Raw genomic sequence first — 19,905 nt, forward strand, 5'->3', positions numbered from 1 at the left:
CTTGTGACGGTATTAATCATAATGCGCGTATTTGCACGCGGGACGCCGCTCAGATGCGCGCGCGTGCGTGTCGACGCGCTGACAGTTCGTTTGAACGCAATTAACGCGCCGCTTGATAGTTGTCGGCTCCGAGCTCGCTATCGCGGCGAACGATCGTCGAATCGAATTAACCGTTTCGTCGCGCCGCTCCGCTCTCGCGAAACGGTCCACTGCGCCACGGTTCGGGAGGGAAGCCTGGCACTCGAGAGTTCTTCACGCTTCTTTTTAATCCTCTCTTGCCCCCTTTGCGTCGTCGCAATTCGCGAACGAGGGGTGCATCACGGGAAGGACGGCAAAGGGAACGCGATTCTCTTCGACTTAAAGCGGAGACGTCGACGAGTTTTCGCGCAAAGTCTCTCTTTATCCTGAGATTAGACATATTAGGTCGTTCGAAACGTTTCTTTCGATTTAGAAGGAAATAATGGATGCACAACATTTTCCGTTTTATATTATTTTATCGAATTACGTATGATCCATTTTGTTTTATCAAAATAAAGATCACAACGTTCGACAAATTAGGTTTCATGTTTGTATAAAGATACGTTGTTGTAAAAGACGTGTCTGTAAAAGAAAGACACTTTTCGGACAACCTAATACAATGGAAAGAATTTGCTACCTTATTCGTTATTAGACTGCGGATACTTATGCAAATTCAGATTCCTACGAATACAACTAAAGGAATTTGTTTCATGCTCCAAATACTTTGAATATTTGTACATTCTTGTGTATTATGTGCGTTCTATACATTCTTGCATAATTAAAGATCTCACAAGTGCACAAACATCTGCAGTCTAGTCATTAATAACGTCTCTCAGTATGTAGAACATTCGTGTTTTCCTCTCGAATTGTTCTTCGCTACATTTTTTCTCGATCATTAAGAGGTAAGAATAATCGAATAGGATTCCAAGTTTCTCGTGATAGGAGGTAAGAGCGAAATACGCGCGAAGATGGATCGAAAACGACGTTCGTAACGACGGGGCTCAACTTTATGAATATTATTTTCCAGCAGATGTCCCCGACGATAGAAGCTCGTCGACGTTGTCGTCGTTGTCGTCGTTGTAATTAATGACATCTCCGAGGGTGTCGTTGGCGAATTCGCCGAAAGAGGAGGAAGACCGAAGGAGGCAGAGAATATCAGAGGTAAGTTTGGCCGGGCGGGTCGACGATAAGGAAGCGGGCAAAACCGGCGTAGCTGGATGGCGAACGACAATACGCGAGAATTATCCCGGAATGACGAGGTAGTTTTAAAGGCAGGAAGCCGACATTAGCGCATTGATACCGCGCCTTGTGCCATCGGCCGGACCATTAATATTACTTAGTTTACGGACAGAGTTTGCAGCGGGGTGAATGGATCCGTCGTTTCGCTCGTTTCCGCGATTCCATTTGGTTCCGTTCTCACCCTCTCCAAGTTTTTAACGTTTCGAAGGCACGAAACATCGTCTGTAACGGAGACTGGAAAAACCAGCAGATCTGCGAGAGCTATCCGACTTTTTCGAGGGTTGCGACTTCTGGCTTATGAGATTTAATTGCTCAAACTGGCGGAAAGACAAACGAGCCGGCCAACTTTAGTGGCGGAATTCGGTTTTCCGATGTCACGGGCCTCGGCCGGATTAGCGACAACAAATCATCGAGATTAAAATGGAAACAGGGTGCGGTGGAAAAGAAGACGGAAAGAGAGGAACTACGGTAACTTGGAAACAAAGGCGAAAGGGAGATGGAGAACACGAGAGGAAATCCGACAGGGAGAACCAGATTTCGGTAGGCGTGAGCTCCGTGTGCTTGTAAAATCAAAAGGACAAACAATTAATAACCCCGGTACCGACGATTAATCAGAATTTAACTCTCAGTTAAATACTCGGTTGGCATCGGGGGTGGAGGCGAGACGAGGCGATCGGAGTGCGTAGCCAGCCGTGTTCGGAAGGGATACGGCCGAGGGTATGGTGCACGCAGGATAAACAAAGGTTTACATCAGTGTCAGTCGCAACAAGTCCGAATTCGTCTAGGGTTCTCGGCATGAATATTCACGGTGCTCGCTCGTCCGTCCCTTCCAGTCTCCGTACCCGCCAATTCGACCCCCTATTTCCCGTCCTCTGCGCCACCCTCTTCTACCTCATCCTCCTCCTCCTCTTCCCTCCGTACCGTTCTGTATCGCTCCGCACGGGTCCGCGGCCATTTGCCACCCCCTACGATATCCATCGAACGGCTAGCAGTCAAAGGCTGAAATCACAATACGCGTTTGTCCGGTTGACGAAGTCGACTGGACCGGGAGCCGCTAAAGCAAATAGAACGAGACGGCTGGCTGGATAGAGAAACAGCAAAAGAGGGAAAAGCGAGAGGGGTTTGATCGCGGAGGTGACGCGTGCGAGGGGTCGAGGGGTGCAAAGGGAGCCACGGAGAGAAGCGAGCCAATGGTCATTGCCTTTGAATTGGAAATTACGTTTCCGCCGGTCAAGTGTCGATTTTCACCCCCGTATTAACAGTTCGACCCTGGAGTTCGCACCTTCCTCCTCCTGTCTTCCTTTCTCTCCGCCTCGATCAGCTGACAACATAGTAGACCAGCAAACAGACAAAGGAACCTGGGTGTCTCGCGAAGGCAGCCAACCACCACACGCAGGGGATGAAAGTTTCAGTTTGTAACCCGCGGAACGGGAGAGAGCCGCTTTCACGCGGTTAAAGCTCCCTCGGTGGTGTAAAAGGAGCGAGGCTGTTGGGCGATGCGGGGCGCGCAAGTATTTCGTACAGCCAGTCGAATGATTTAATCCCCGAATGATGGACGGGCACGTCGCGACGATGATCTGCGTGCCGTGAAGTGACAAGTGGTTAGGATCACGGGGAAACCTCGGTGGCGGATGACGGTGGCTGATGGCGCGCGATGGTCGATGCGCGCGGTGCGGTGTGGCGGATACCGAGGGTGGTCGCCGGTGGTCGACGTTGGTGTCGTATCGGTGACGGGACCGGACTGCCGGCGGATGGATTTGAGGACGGTGGGAAGGAGGGTGCGGACGCTCGCACCGTACAAATCATGCGGGCATTACAGCGTCACGCCTGGACTCAACCTGTCGCGCGACCGGAAACTCGATGCCGACGGTAATGCTGATTTATCGGACGCGAAACGGTCGCGTGTTGCACCGGCCTACGTTTCCCGCGTCTCGCGGCTCATTTTTCTCGACTCGTTGCGAAACCGACGCAGGGTATCGAGACACGGATGACTAGCCGAATTACCCATGGTGCGAAACGTAATCGAGTCTTCCATATATTGTCCATATTTTTTATCCTCTTTCTTTCCTTCTTTACTTTTCTTTTCCTTTTTTTCTTTTTTTTTTTTTTTTCTTTAGGTACGGATTCAAAATTCTCCTACCTTTCGAGATGTTTGACAATATCTTCGTAGGCAGCTCGGCAGTTTTCCCAAACCGTTCCGGACCTGTGGATCACAAAAAAAGCGACACTTGAGATACGACGGTGGAACGCAAAACAGGAGAGAGACCGAAGCGTCACGAGAAAGAAAAATAACGTGGAAACGCGCGTCACCGGCGTTTCACAAACGATGGGGAAACGAAGGGGCGCGAGTTGATAAACGAATCGGTTAATTATAAGCCTGCCACGGGATATCCTCGAGGAAAGTGGATCCGCGGAGTTGATTAAGAGTCCTCCTTGTGCCGTCTCGTCTTTCGTTTGTCCTTTGATTCGATCATGCCTGTCCTATGCTCAAAACGAAGACGCTTTGAAGTCGTTGATTAAAAAAGACGTCGCATCGTCCCTAGAACTCGGTGCCCGAGATTCTCCTAATTTACTCGGTGTATCGACCACCGAAAATACTTTCAAGCGAAGGAAAAAAGAATAAAATCGCAGAACGAGAACCGGTGGCAAAGTAAGATCGAACTGTTGAAGGAAAAACGTGGAAACCGTGGCGCGATCGTCTGGGTCGGAAGGAAGTTGCCGTCGCAGAAGGCGGCCTAGGGCTCGCGTAAACCGGTCGAGTAGGTCGTCGTGGCGAGCAGGAAGGGCTCGGGGCTGAATTAGAGGGTGGCGATAGAGGGCAACGGTGCGCTGACGGCGCGGTACGCCAGGATGGGGTTGCGTTGAATTAATCATATTCCGGTGTTTGTCGTGCCGCCCCCAGACGTAATCCGTCTTACCTCCCGATCTCTCTCGCTCCTCTGCCACGATAGATTTGCATTTTAATTAAAAGCAAAGCGCTGAAATCATAATGCGAAACGTGCGGCGCCGCCTTCGTCGCGTCATTATACACGTAGGCGCGTAGCGTCGGAAGGACACGCTTTACTCTAGCCGACACCGGCCGCCCCTCCACTCAAGACGAATCCACGCGATTCCTTTCCTTCCAAGCTTCGAACCTTTTCATTCTATCGGGCCGAGAGTACATCTCGAATCACCGTGAATCGAACCAAGGAACCCAGATGAAAGACGAAGAAGCAGACTGAACCGACCGACTAATGGCGAATAGGACGAAGCTAATTACGGCTGGGGGTGTAATCGAAAATTAAGGCGAGTCTCCGTATCCTCAAAACTGGCTGGAACGGGGTTTCGAGGGAAGACCAGAGAACAGGGAACACCACCAGCCGCACCTATTAGAAACACGTTAACAAATGCCTAGATTAATTCGGAGACTACGCTCCCTCTGCAAGGCGGATCTTCCTTCGATAGACAGCGTCCCAACGCACCTTCGTTGCTCCCTATTTGCGGTTCCCGCGCGAGAACGACTAAACAGGCACACGTAATCTGTGATATACGTCTCGAGACTGCAACGCCTCGAGGATTTACCGGTTCCCTCTCCTCGATCAAGGCAACCGGTCGACCTCGTGCTCCTGAACGAAATACGATGCAACGAACGAGTTTATGGAATTTCACATGAACTGGCGAAATTTTGGCTACAACCATTGGTTATCGACGGGTACGACGAGGTCGAGTTAGGTCAGGCGGGAATGAAAGAAGGGTGACTCGGTTGAGATCGCGGGTGTAACGCGAGCCGAGTAAACGACCTAGAAGGAACGCGACGCACCCAAGGAAACGGACTTCGCCACCGAGAGACGGAGGAGGTGAAAGAGGGAAGGAAAGATCAAGCAGTGTCGAGACCCCTCGGATTTCCACGGCTTCGCCGTCTCTTCAAATCCTCTTAAAGTTGTATTCTTTTGGCCTCGCTGGCCCTTCGTTACAACTACACCGAGACAAGATGAACGCGCCGATCCGTACGAACGCGTGTCGAACTTCCGAAAAAGTAGCCTATCGCTTCGTACGAGATCCCAGCTATGTACTTCGTCTTCGATCGTTTTCCTAACTTGGGACCATCGTCTCTGTATCTTCGTTCCCAGATCCGTTGAACCGTTCGACCGTATGGTCCCACAATTTGGACACCATGGATTTTAAGGATACGTTTTATATAAGCTTACCTCGCGAGCGCCTCCATGTTCGACATGTTCGGGTTGACTTTGAGGCCCTGTTCGGCGCGCGCCTGAGCCTGTGCCTGCAGGTGATGCGGCAGACTAGCCGGCGACAGAATGGCGGTGTGTCCTGCACCTGGATGTCCACCCAGTTGCATGAATTGCATGTGACTGAGATGCGTGGGTGGGTGATTGTAGCCGTTCGCCAGCAGTGGCGACTTTTCCATCCTGGGCACGTCTGGAAGAAGAACCGAGCAAACCCCGTTAGTTAGAGGACTGTAGGTAGCAGGAGACGAGCCTACGAAACAAGGGACGGGTGATGTCCGCCGATATTCCCGCAAATACCGTGTGTATATTTGCCAGAGGATCTAGGGGATGCGTTTCAGGGTTTCCAAACGGACCGTATATCTTCGTCAACCGGCACGCGTCACGATCTCGCTTAGGGGACGATAGCGTCAACCACATCGTAACGTATCGTGAGCACATTTCTGCCGATGATAGAGCCGGTCGATTCACGGGGCGTGAAGCAACGGCGACTTTGTACGAACATTCGAGACCCGACGATTATCGAGAGGCCCACTTTTGGGATTCCAGTCGTGCAAAGATGACGTCGAAGATGATGCTATTGCGAGACCGAGATCGTGAGGGTCGGTGGAGAGGGGGGAGGCGGAAGGAGGGCTCAACAGTGAGGTATACGGTGCAACGGGAGGCGAAACTGAGAGGGAAAGAAGGAGACGGAGCGGCGGCCAGGCAGAAAGGGGAGAAGGAGGTGACCTCGGTGGAAGGGGTAGAAAATGAGCGGTGCCTATTCATTACAAATTATCTAAATGGCAGTGATTTCGGCGGACCGGCTGGCCGTTTGACGAGTAAGTGGCGGGTTCGCTAGACAGTGACTGTCGATCCCGCGAACGGCCGGCCGGTTCGCGACTGCCAGCGAAACAACGCCACGGATCGTTTGACAACCACTGTGGGACCCGGCCCATGACCGGCCCTAAAATTGGACTTATTACAACTTATAGAGCGCGATTTGAACGCTCCGCTCAATAACATACATTATCCCCAATCCATATGATTTAATGAAATCCCTCTAAACTCTCCACTTAGCCTCAGTACCTTCTCGCGCAGTACCCTTCTTTTTATTTTCCCTCCTCCGTGTGTACGCGCTCTTTCGTAGATTGCTACGTGTGTACCAATAGAGAGCGAAAGAAACCGAGCGACGTCGCGGGATAAGAGAGACAGAGAGGTAGCTACGTGGATACGAGCGGGCAGAGAGTGAGAGAACGATCGAAAGGGAGAATGAGAGGGAGGAGAGAGAAAAAGGGTCGGGGGGCTGGCCGGCGAGGGGATGCGCGCGGCAGAGGGGGGCTGAAGGGTCGTGAACGAAGGAAACGGTTGGAGGGAGTAAGAACGCCGTGGCACGTTCCGATCACCGAAGATACTTAAAACGCACGTTCCCCGATTTTATAACCCCGACAACGGCTATTTGTCGGTCGCGGTACGTTCGGCGTTGTAACGCGACGACCGATGAAGACGTTTCGTCCGACCTTACCGAAACCTGGCATATCCTTTCGACGAAGGATACCCAGGATACCAGCGTTCCTCCGCATGGTCCAAGAGCAAACGAGTTTCCGAAAATCTGCCCTTTCCCTGGCAGCGAAGGAGAAAAAAGAAATCGGCCAACTTGATCGCGATCGTCGCGACGACCGGCCGAAGCGAAACGCGAGGGACGATAAAACACAATTTGAGCTAAAGACCGCGCTCCTCTAACTTCCCACCCCTGGGTCCGCGCGCGGACGTATACCGGCACCTCTTTGCCCCTCTCGTGGCTGATGAGGTGACAACCCATAATTATACAGACCGCTTTCTGTCTGGCCTGACTGCAGTGGCATGCGGAGGAGAGGCCTCCATCATCCTCCACCTTTTCGTCTCCCTTTCTACACCGTCCTCCCTGTGTCTTCCTCTTCGTTCAACTTCTCCCTGGTACTCCCTTGGCCCTTCTGACCGTGCGCATTCTCTCCCTCTTGTCCTTCCTTCACTTTCTTCCTTTCTTTCTCCTTCGACCATATTCTCCTCCGTATCTGCGGATCTCGCTTTTTCTCTCGTTACCCTTTATCCTCCCTCTTTGCTCCTTTCATCCACACACGGCGTTTCTCATCCACGAGCCGAGAGATCCGCCGAGAGAGCGGACTTTGACTTCCACGCCGCTTAATAACGATACGCGTGTTTTCTTTGCATGTGTAACGCTTTCGGCGCGGAGGCGGAGGCGAAGATGCGAAATCAGCAGTCGGACTCGGCGTTGCGGCCAGAGAAAGGAGACGAAGGCGAAGGGAGGACTACGGGAGGTGGGTAGTCACCACCACCCTCGTGCCGTGCGTCTCGTGCCCGTAAGAGAAGGACGACTGCGCTACTTCTTTTCTGGTGTTAATTACAAAACGCGAGAATAAATTGCCGAGCTAAACGAGTGCCTGGTATCCCTCTCCACCGCGACCTCGTCACGTCTGTTCCTTCTTCCAGCGCGGCCCTCCGCGATGGACAGATGAATGGAAGGCGAGCCGTCTGCACAGGTGGAATTTGTTATGCGTCGCGATCACGGCCAGACTTTCCTCCCATCGCTATCGTCTCGATCTTCTGCTAGACTTAACGAAAATTTACCGAGTACGCCGGTGTTTTCGACCGCGAACCTACTACAAGCAAAGAAACGTTCAACACCATCGATACATCCTATGACTATCTCTGCCTTCCAATACATGGTTTCAACTTTCATTTTCCTTTGTAATTTTTCTTTTTTCGGCCACTGCCAACAGTAGTCGTACGGGCCAAAAAACCGACCGCTCTCTCTCTGCTCGAATGACCACCGAGACGAGGCATCGTGAAATTATTCGGAAAATTTGCCCTTTGTCCGCGGATCCTCGACTTGCCGCCATTGTTCCTACCAAACGACGAAGAAATCCACCGACTCCCTTTCTCCCTGTCTTCCTATCTCGATGCTCGGCCACGAACTCCAACAACGCGCGTTATTTGCGCTTAGGTATGTATATGTTTACCCTCGACACCGACTCCCTCAAAACCCTTGGATTTAACCCTCGAACACCGACCCTCCGGCTACAGCCGATGACATCGTGGCCCTTTAAGTACTTTCCACGCCATCCCTCCTTCGCTTCTTCTTCGCATCTTCTCCGCCTCTTCCTCGCCTCTTCTTCGCTGTGCCGCGCGTCTTTTCTTCCTTGAACAACGTGCCACGGGACCGTCATCCATTCCTCGGGCATTCTCGGACAGTGTCATCGATTCGTGATCCCGATCGGGAGCTGGATTCTCGCGTACGCGCTTAGCCCGTTAGCCGGCTGCATGCACGTGCATCCCATCCAACATTGTTCCATCGACGTGTATTGCTACATAAACACGAGACGGGAAACACAGTTTCGCGCAGGAGGAATCCGGTTTTTCAAGTAATCGAGAGACTCGAAGCCGGGCTAGCAGGCAAGCGGGCAGGCAAGCAGCCAGCCAGCCAGGCGAACAGGCGAGCAGCCGAGCAGGCAGGCAGACAGGCAGGCAGGCGGGCAGCCATCGAGGTAGCTCCCTGCGTCCAGTCTGGAAACAACCGAGGAGAGAGTGGATGCCATGACTATGTATACCTCCTCCTTGCTCCTCCTTCCTTCCCTGCTCTTCTTTCCTCGCTTTCCTCTTTCACCACACCCATTCTTCTTAATCGCTTGCCCGTATTGAGACGTAGCTCGCTGCCTCGCATGAGACAGCCGCGAACACCGTTCCGCTGGTATTTCATTTCTTCGCGGGACGTTTTCACGATGTCATCGGGACGCGTCGATCGCCTTTCCGTTGATCGGTAGCAAAGTAGTAGGGTTGGCATTGAAACGAAAACACTGGACGACCGGGAAGATAGGACGGAAGGTATTTTGCGATATTGAGACGTAAGCTACCTTACGAGCAACGAAAGAAGAATGAAGAGGCATAAGATACGGTCGATCATTCTCGCGAAGCGTCCTAACGACGATAAGATCCGGCTAGTCGGACGTCCAGTTTCCTTCCCAACCCTAACCCTATCTCTCGTCCCTTTCGTTCATGGGCCTTCTTCGACTGGCTGCCTACCACGCGTCTCCTCGCGAAAGAGCAGTCCAGTATTTGTTCTTCCAGGGTCTCCTCGGATACGAGCATCATCCGAGGGCAGTAAACCTTTTGATATATAGTCGAAGGTTTTTAGAGTTCTGTCAGCCACGCCCACAATCAGCCTTAGTATTATTTACACTCCTCGTGGTTTGTAGTCGGTTGTCTCGCATCTTCGTTCCCGCTGCTCCTCCACCACCTCCACCTCCCGCCTTTTTTACTTCTTCGCGCGCTCTTCTTGCTTCGTCGTCCGTCGTTGCCTCTTCGGCAACGTCATCGTGATCCGCTTCGGCGCTGTCACAAACGCCATCTCCGTTTTTCATTTCCTGCCAGCTATTCTTCGACAGGTTCGGTTCAGCGTTAGATTCTCTATATTCCGCGTTGTCTTCGCCAACCAGTCGAGGTACCGCGAATTTATAAAATTAGATACGATCGCGCGGGCTGCATCGTTCGCAAAATTATCTATTCCGAGCAGGCATACGCGATCGTATAGCCGCCGGCGCGGATTTTGGATTTCACCGCGCGACCACGGCTTCGGCACGCAACTCCACCCGAAGAAAGAGGGACGCATATTTTATTTCGGAAATGATGATGATACGCACGAAACCTTTGGTTTTATCGCACCCGATTCGCCGCCGGTGGACTCCTTTTTCAGACCTTTTTGGGAATCCCTTTCGTCCCGGTCACGAACAGTGGCGCCGATATTCTCTAAAATCTTCCACGTTGCGACTTTGTTGCGAAACGCTGTTCCATATCCATATGATTCTCGTGACGCTTACATCTTCTGCCGCAGTTGCTCAAAATTCTTGCGAAATCGATCAACTTCATTTACCAGTCGCTGAACTCTGCGATAAACTGTAATTCCAACGAACGCATTCGAATCGATCAACGTGGTTGTTATTTCTGAAGCGAACGAAATGGATCGTGGACGCGTCAAAAAAGAGAGCGAGAAGCGAACCGTTTACGTTTGGCAATCGGGTCTTCGAAAAATCGATGCCAGAGCTAATCTGGAAGGTAAATCTTTCCCGCGGGGTAATCAAAACCAAAGATCGAGCCCGGGACCCGTGCGTTCTCGTAGGCACATCTGCCCGTTGGCTCGGCCCGTGAACTTGGACAGCGTTGCAATAGTCCGCTCGGACCAACGGCCCCGCATCTCTCTTGCTGCTCGCCGGTCGATACTTTTTCACGTGCTCGTAACATCGGTTAATCCTCTGCATAAACATTGTATTGTATTTCGCCGGGGATGCTCCCATTATATCATATTTTGTTATTAATATCTTCCGACTGGCTGGGCCCAGAAGCTGGATCGGGGCACTTTTGTGCACTCGCCGAAGGTAAACCTGCCCAGTTGCCTGTAGTGCCGGGGATCGAGCGAATCGAGAAGTTGTGGAGCGACGAAGAGAGGCGTTGAGGTAGAGAGAGAAAGAGAGGTTCGTGGAAGAAAGAGTGGGAAGAGAGCGAAAGAGACGGAGGCGGCGCTCGATACCGGTTTCCTTTATCGCGCAATGCCTACCGGGATTTGTATTATCCACGACCCGAACTAGGAGCGCAGCGTCGATTTCGTACGACCCTAAGCGTTTCCGCTTGAATCCAGATCGTTCTACTCCGAGTTCTGCCACAGTTCAGCATTTACAATCCCTTTCTCTCTCTCTCTCTCTCCCTCTCTTTCTCTGTCTGTCTGTCTGTCTGTCTCTCTGTCTCTCTGTCTCTCTCTCTCTCTCTCTCTCTCTGCCGGTCCCCCTTTCTCGTACGCTTCGATTTCGCCAGCGGTTAAGCGTTTCGAAGTTTGTATCGCAAGCAGAGTTAGGTTTGTGCGTGTTGCATGTGCCTCACGAATATCGAGTGTTGAGCGATTTAAAGGCAGCCGTGTCCCGGTTGTAGTCGAACGAGTGGCGCTAGCGCTCGTTACCAGCGCTTTCAGCCCGAACGAGAACGGAAATGAAAAGAAAATAAATAGCGCGGCAAAAAACCGCGGCTCGTTTGCGTGGGTACACGCGTAACCAGGACCTTTGACATGTGCCCGTGTAAACGAGCAACCGGCCCGGTCGACCGCCCTCGAAAGTAGACATTTACCCCGTGTCGAGGGGGAGGTTCCGCCGGTAGAAAACAAGCCACGATCCGTGGTGTCGGTTTTCATTTCCCCCGCGCTTTTTTTCGCGTTATTCTCCCTCCGCTCGTTTGTAGATGCGCGCGCGTGTGTATGCTCGCGCATACGTGTGCGTGACTGTTTTTTTTTTCCTCTACCCCTCCACAGTTGGCCTAGCCCGTTGTTTCACGCATTTCCGCCGGTTTGTTGGTCACGAGGGCCGCGCAAATTATAAAAATACACGAACGAGCGAGCTAGAGCGCGCGCTATGCTCGCTCGCTCGAGGACAAAGCGGCCCGCTCGTTGATTCGCGAGTTAATTGAGCGGCGCGGCACTCGCCGGCCGCTAACGAGTAAATTGTTGACTACCACCATCACCCCGGTGCCGGGCGAGCACCGACGGCCAACCAGCCAACCTGCCGCCCCCCTCCCCTGAACCGCCGTGCCGGAATGGCCGGCAAATTAGTACAGATTTTTGAAGCAATTAGCCTCGGTTTTAACCGCAGGAAATTGCCATCACTCTCCTAAAAAGCCCGCGTACCCTCGTAGGAGAGTCGCAACCCGCGTGAATCCACCTTCTCCGGTTTTGTTCGTCCGCTGACTACCGTGGCACGCGAACGTATATACATACGTACCAAAACTCGTTCGATTCACGCTGAATCGGGCGACGCGCGGTCTCCACGAGATGAAACGACCGATTAAACGGCGCGTGGAGCACGGTAATTAAGTCGTACTAAAACCGGCCACGTTGTCTCGCGAGCGATTTATGGCGCGACAGTGTAGGATGCGCGTCAGCTTGTTCGCAGCGAGGGTCGAATGCGACGATCTTTTACGCACGAGCAACCGGCGGGTTATCGCAATTGCACGACCCATAACGCAGTCGAATATAAAGGGGCAGAGAATGGTACCGCTCGATTGCACGACAATTTCGAGTTTTTCAAGTCGCAAAGTCAGAACATGACCGGGTTCGTTCCACATTCCGAGCGTTAAAGCAAACACGGTTCGTCCGGCGAACTCCCTGCAGCGAGGCCGTGCCTACTTTTTCTCCTGCGTCGCCGCTTAACGTCTTCATTTGGCTGGAGCATGCGAGTGTTTCGTTACGAGGCAAAAACCAGTGAAACGCGAAAATTCCTGGCCCGACTGATTTACGGCGGCGTGCCACGCAGAACGATGTTGCAGCAACGAACGGGTTTAATTCACCGGCGTTTTGTTACTCTGTCTCGCGCGGAACTTGCTTCTCCCACCATTTCGTCCTTGTCTCCGTCCCGAATCTCACCTCCGCTTCGCGCGAGAATAATCGTCCTCGATGGACGAGAAAATACACGGCATAAAATATCGCGGGGGCAGAAAATCATAACAGCCTGTGAAACGAAAATATCGTATCGTGTCTCCCCTCGTATCGTTGAAACTCGGACCGTGTAATAATCTCGCGGAGCGTTATTATCGCTTTAATCGCGAGGATTATTTCACTTTCGTGTCGAATCTCCGGACCGCTCGGTTTTGGCTTCGGTTTCGCGTCCCTCGTAGCCACGACCCTCTGCCCCGCGCGTAATTTCTAACCGCAGCCTGAAAATTCCACCTAAGCCAGTGGTTCTCGTCGCTGGTACGGCAACATCCACCCCCCGACCATTTGTATCTTTAGAGCCCAATCGTTGCTGCGCGAGAACCTCTGATCAGGCGACGCTAGCCATCGTCCGCTTTTCCGCCAGAGATTCCCTTACTCCGACTCGTTAATTACTTTGCGCCGATACGCGATCCGAGTCGGTATTTCGACCGCAAATTCGTGGCTTTCCGAGACTAGCCTTCGACTGGGCTCGATTTTCAGAGTGTGAAAATCGTCGCTGCGAAAGGAGGCCTGCGAATGGAATGGAACGGAATAGAACGGTCGATGGCGCGATATCGAAGCGACGTCGACCCCCTATTAACCGGGTTTTATTGGTACACGAGCCAGCCGCGTTGGCTGACCTACGACCGGCAACAGTTAATCAATGCTTTTATGAGCATTCGCTCGCCAGTACAGCGTCGTTGCAGCCGCGACCGGCCGAACCACCCCAGCCACCCACTCGGCGTCGCCCCTCTCTTGTATCCGCCCGAACACCCACCGCTCTTCCTCTCTATTCGCCCTTGCCTCCACCGATTCGCACCCATTCGCGACTCGTCTGCTCGCGGTGTTTCGCCATCGACTATCGACGATTCACCGTTTCCAAGTGCCACCGATATATTCCCGCTCTGGAATCTGTCGGTCCGCGCAACGCCGATTCCGTGCCGGTCGTTCGCACACACACGCGACCAGAATCACTCAGGGTCTCTCGAGGTGGAAGAAGGGAAATTCACGTTCGCCGCGTAAACGCGGATGCTTGGATAATTTACTTAGTTTGCGCATTAATATACGATTCGCCGTGCATTAGGTCATATAATATAAATAGCGGCCGGCCAATTTGATTAATGCTATTTCGGTAATCGATGCATTAAATAATTACCGAGGGCAGAAACGCACACGAACGGCTCGACGTTAGCCGATAGTCATTAGTTTATTACGCAGCCTAGCCTAATAGTTCCAGCTCCGGGAATAGTTTCATCGAAAAACGATCGTGGCAAATGGAGAGAGCGAGCTACCGTAAGCCGCGAATCCGGCCAGAAGGCGCGAGCTACGCGGCTTCCCATCCATCCGAAGGGAGAAAGAGAGGCTCTCTCCTACACACGCGGCGCGCACACGTCGTTAACCTAAGCCAAGCAACCCCCGCTCGCGTTACCGCTTTGCTCTCTTTCGCTTCCCATCTCTTTCTCTCTCTCCCTCTCTCTCTCTCTCTCTCTCTCTCTCTCTCTTTCTGCATCTCGAACTGCTCGCTTCCTACCCTGCTCTCCCCTTCCGGCTATTTATTTTTCTCATGGGTTTTAATTTTGTAGAGACAACATAGATGCGTATCGGCCGTCCTGGCTGTACCGAGCGTTGGGTGCACGTATACACGGCCATTGTGCCGGCCATTGTGCCCGCTACGTCCCGAATGGATGTTACGCCGCCGCTATCGGGATCGGATCTCGCTCGTTGAGTTTATTAATTGCGTTATGGCAAGTGGCGCTCGCCTACCGGTCCAAATTGAAAAAAATCCGCTGTACGCGAGCCACGCCGCTCTCCCGGTACGTGTTGCTTTCGTCTCGCACTCTCCCTTCCTGCGTCCTTCTCCATACTCTTTGCTTCCACCTTTTTTTACCCTCCCTTCTCGTCTCTTTGTTTTTTCAGCTTTACTCGCGACCTTCGTTGTTCCCGATGAGCCGAAGGAGCGCCGATACCGTAGGAGCCCGTCGCGATGGATCCTCGCTCCTCTCGCGGTAAATTGATATCATAAGGAATGGTTCGCGAAAGATAATCCTCGGCTCAAAAGTCGCACGAACGCGTGCTTCTGGGTGTGCGATCGCGTCTCCGATAACTTTCCATTTATTCGACGATTAAACGCGTACACTTTTGTAACTTTTACTATACCATGTAAATGTATCTACGTTCCTGGGCGCTTTTTATCCGCGTTTCTACAAGGGAAAAAAACGAACCGTAGTTAATTGGGACATTCAGGAATGAAAGGATCCAAGTTCCTTGAACGCCAGAAAAACTACATAACTTTTTACAGCACGCGGAGATTAAAGACTCGCGACGAATACGCGGCACACGGATGTTTACGATTCCCATTTTACGAGGCTGCCGTGTAACAAGCGAATCGTCCGGCGTTGTTGGTCCGAAGCGGGGGCCGCATCCTTGGTACGAGCGCGGCGACAAAGTTAAAAGGAAACGGGTCGTGGCAGCCGCGGCGATCAATCGTACCCAGAAAGGGGATCCAATCGTAAAACAATTATACAATTACCGCGGGCTCGTAATTAATTGCTCGCCGTTTCAACGTTTACCCCGGCTGCGATCGTACAGTTCTGCAACTACGTTCGTGCTTGCGCTCGTCCGCGTGGCATTAATTCATTAACGTTGCACCGTCAAACGTATTTGCCCGTAAAATTGAACGGCCGGCGTATTCGCGATTATTTGCTTAACCAATTTCCGAACGGCGATCGTCGACGCGGTTCGACGCGATTTTACGATCCGACTTTGCCTAGAGTTTACCGCTTTCGAAGACCGAATAACCGTTCTTGCGAAACGCCACGATAATTTAAGGACGTTAATTAGCGTCATGCGCTACAGCCTTTTGCTATTATCATGGAAAAGGCAGAGGATCGAGCGGAGAGGTGATGCGTCTAAACAATAAGAAGATTTAGGGACGGCGAGGAGAAGCCGTTGGAGGTACGAGTACATCGATGCAATATCGACATCGGCAACCGCCACCACAGGCCGCAACACGACGGTGCAGTTGCAGTTAATTTGCTCACTCCAAGTGTGTTTGATTCCCCTAATTAATTGATCGGTAGGGTCACCGTGGCCCGGCGCGTATACGGATGGCAGTAATCAAGTGCGTGCCCCTGGTACCAGGGCTACGTATCTACGCGATTCTACCGCTTCACCTACGGGTGGCTTGCCTATTCCACGATTTCGTCCCTTTTTTCCACGCTTTCGACGTTGATCGTTGCGACGATGTCATCCTCGATATGACTCTCGCACAATAATGAACTCGATTAATTCAAAAATTCCCATTTTCCACATTGTAAAAGTTTCCTCTTCAATCATTTGCGGCGTTTCAACGCGTCTCGTTGTTCACGGTCGTTGAACAACGTTCGAATGTTCGACTAGCCAGCCAACAACATTGTGGCACAGTGTTGTCGCTAAATCCGTGGCGTCTCCATAAAACGTGGCGTTATCGAGAGAAAGGACACGACACGCGGCGTGAAATACGAACGTCTCGAAGACACCAGACACGGGACAGGCCTCGAATGGCTAAAAAGTCGTTCGCACGGTCGTAACCAGAATCGTAAGCAGCCGTCGAGCGGGCCTATCGATCGAGCGTCGGTGACGCTTACGAGCGGCTGTTTGAACAAAAGAAAGTGTAACGAGACTTACCCAAATGCCCGTTCTCGTAGTAATCGCCGTTGTCCATTCGGTGCTTCTTGAGAGAATGCTGGGGGTGGTGACCGGTCGCGGCGGCCAGGTGGCTGGCTGCGAGACTCAGACCGACGGAAGCTCTCTTCGGTGGTCTTCCTGGCCTGGAGCTGTACAGTGGTAGAGAGTTACTGTGGTTAGAGACACCTGTCATCGAGGTAATGTCTTACCCCGATCGTCGAGCTTACGACTCTCGTCGTAAGTTATTCGATTACGTCACGAGAAAAGACGTTTCCAGTATAATATATCCGATACTGGATAATGGATATGACAAATATTAATACGACAAATAACGCGAACGCTTTTTATGCGAGCAAAATGAGTGCGTCTTTTCTCGCTAAACGATGACTCTTCGGCCGGTCCCCCGGCTCCGATCTCGAGACTCATCGATCTCGAAGGAAGAGAGGAAACGCTCGAATGAAACTCGATGACCAACCTCTGGTCGCTACAAGTGTCGATTAGACTGTATCTAGAACGCCGCTACGTTTCGAGAACTGGTTCTTGGCCGACTGCAGCCGAATGAAGTTCACCTTCTCGCGATCTGTGCGGGGCTGAGCGTGGTCGCGAGCGAGCGTGGCTACGAGTCACGAGATACCACCGGCTAATACGTAGTGACGTTTGCCGCGATAAATCTAGCAGAGGGGAAGATAAAGGCGCGCGAGAGGCGACGGAACGGGCCAAACAGCCTGCATTTGCGTAACTTATCGTGTCTCGAAGACTCGATTATTCTCCTTGGACGCGGTTTCAAAGAGGGGTCGCGGGAATATTCCGCACCTATGTACACCGATTCTCGCCAACAATCGGAAAATCGGCGACGGTCGAGAAGAATAGAAGCGACTAGCCGCAAGCAGCGTGTCGCGAATTGCGCGCAAAAGTATCTGACGTGGAACGATCTCACAGGATGGTTCGGAGTAGATACCGCGGCTGGCAGAAACGTTCATTTTTCATAGGCGGCAGGCGCCGGAGAGGCGCTTCCATATACACACCAGCCACGGACACACGCCGCGCAAAGTGTACATACGCGTACACGCGTGATTCGAGCTTTTGCTTTCGCCGGGTCTGAGACTGAGACTGCGACTCGTTGTTACCGTGGCAGGATCCTTTCCTCCGTTCCCGATATAGCGGCTATATTCTTCCAGTGGTACTCAACCGCGACTCCGGCCGACTTTGTTCCTACGGACGACTCGCGTCAGTTTCATTCCGGAATCCGTTTCAAATTTAACCGATAATCTTGCCGGGCCGATGGCGCCCTTTGTAGGATGCAGCCATTGGCAGCGGAGCGTAAACGATTTCGTTCGACGAAAGCGTCGCGTCGTTGACGAGTGGAGGGCGGGTAGCAACGTGCCGACGAAAATGAAGCAAAGAGAAGGAACGAAAATTGAAGCACGGTGTAGGAGGAAGAGGACCAGTCCTCTCGGTATTTATACCCGGTGACAGAAACGCTACGAAAAGCTCGGCCGGGTTGAGAATCTCTGCTTGGTAAGCGAGCAATCTCATAGTAGTCAGGACAGATTTGTAAATCTAATTTTTCATCCCGTCTTTCTGCCTGCTCTCTCGCTTTACCTCTTCGCGTTGCCCACGGTCTTCCTCGTCCTCTTTCTGCGTTGACTCTACACCCCCTCCTCTATCGCTCCTACGGGGTACTTTTTCCGCTCTCTTCATCTAGAGGCACTCGATCTCTCGATCTTCGTTGTTCGTTTCCCTGGCGCCCTCCCACTCTCCGACTCGTCCTCTCGTTCTCCATTCTTCGTAGTTCGTTCTCGTTTATCGTGCTCTCTTCTTCTCGCCGTTTAGTCCCTTTCTGTCTCTCTGCCAGCTCTCACGCACGAGATCTCCAGACGATTCTCAGACGGCCGGTTTATACGGCGTTGATCTCTTAAACCGCTTAGCTTCGGGTTACACCGAAAACAAGAACGCACTCTCGAACGCTTAGGCCAGTATAATGCGTACTTGTTTGCGTACGAATCTACCGGCGAAATAAGAAAAACGTCGCGTCAAAATGAACGGGCTATCGTGTTCCATCCCTTCTTCGCGTAACGACTCTGATTTATCTGTAAAAGGTTCAATATACATGGCCAAAATTCGACTGATTTAATAAACACGCAATTAATTAAATACGCCTTAATAAGAAGCCAGGTGTGACCGTACGATGAAAGTATCGGACATCGAAGAAACGGTTCGTCTGAAACAATCGACCGGATACCGAGGAAAGGTGTTTGCGAAACCGATGTTGCATGATTTCGTGGGGATAAGGTGATCGTGACCTATCGTTGGCCAAGAGATCGAGGAAGAAAAGGAGATCGATAGTAATCGGCCTTATTGCGACAACCACGGAGCCCCGTAGCTACTAGATTTCGTTTCGGCTGGGAGGAATTAATTCCCCTACCGGGATACGAAGCGCAGGATACCTTAACGCATTGATCACGCCTCTTGGCGCCAACTTTTTCCTGCGTGTGGTTGAAAAATCTAGATAAATATCGCTGACAGACTGTAAGCAAGCATTCAACTGCCTCACACGCGATAAAAACTACTGGAAACGTAGAAATTCCTCGAGATGCATAATCGTCGTAGCGATTGCGTCAAGAACCACTCTCCGGTTAATTTGAATTCGTAGAAATTCTAATCAACGGCCAGTAGAGTGGAACGGCTACTGTAAGATTATCGGTACTTGTCGGTAGATGAAATTGACAGAATCTATCTTTATCGTTGGGCGATTCGGCAGCTGAATAGGCACGTAAGCATCCTGAACAAGTAACGTGTCTGATTCTTAAGAGTTCTTATACGTATACTTTTAATGCACTGTATAGGTTACTGATCGAAAGAAATACACCTACGACTTACTTCGGGATCCTCCTCGATGGAACCTGCCAGATAATCGATCCAGATCGATCGATTAGATAGAAGTTACGTTTGCGTTGCACTCGATTCGCGTCCGGTCGTGTATCGCGTGTGGGATTCGCGATGATCGCGCCAGGTGCTATGCTTTGATCCGATCATTCCCCGCCTTAATGATCGCTGTACCGCAGAAGTGGCTCCGACCGTTCGGTGAAACGAGAACCGAGAACGCACAGAAAAGAATCCGACAAGGCTGAAAAAGCACGGAGATATACAAAGAAAGCCAATCCCAATCCGCGAGGAACAGTTGCAACCCATTCTTACGTGATGGGCCGTTTAAGGATCGAACGACCTGGTCCCTTGGATCACCGAGGCAACGCTAGACTCTCGCCTTTCGTGTTT

General features: G+C 51.8%; 2 protein-coding genes across 6 annotated transcripts in view; one reads left to right on the forward strand and one right to left on the reverse strand.

The window, feature by feature from the left end:
• Alc (5'-AMP-activated protein kinase subunit beta-1) overlaps positions 1 to 19,905 on the forward strand; it is a 264,921-nt gene that overhangs the window by 182,745 nt on the left and 62,271 nt on the right. The window lies entirely within an intron of this gene.
• Dac (dachshund family transcription factor) overlaps positions 1 to 19,905 on the reverse strand; it is a 149,215-nt gene that overhangs the window by 76,088 nt on the left and 53,222 nt on the right. For 3 of the 5 annotated variants that reach the window (XM_072008870.1, XM_072008869.1, XM_072008866.1), the window contains exons 2-4: positions 16,630 to 16,778; positions 5,445 to 5,673; positions 3,398 to 3,460 (exon numbers count right to left, since the gene is read on the reverse strand). In XM_072008870.1, coding sequence (XP_071864971.1) covers positions 3,398 to 3,460; positions 5,445 to 5,673; positions 16,630 to 16,778 — 441 coding nt within the window. The remainder of the gene's footprint in view (positions 1 to 3,397; positions 3,461 to 5,444; positions 5,674 to 16,629; positions 16,779 to 19,905) is intronic. The other 2 variants (XM_072008867.1, XM_072008868.1) reach the window with 2 other exon arrangements.

The sequence above is a fragment of the Bombus fervidus genome, chromosome 8 (assembly GCF_041682495.2).
Source record: "Bombus fervidus isolate BK054 chromosome 8, iyBomFerv1, whole genome shotgun sequence".
Classification (NCBI taxonomy): domain Eukaryota; kingdom Metazoa; phylum Arthropoda; class Insecta; order Hymenoptera; family Apidae; genus Bombus; species Bombus fervidus.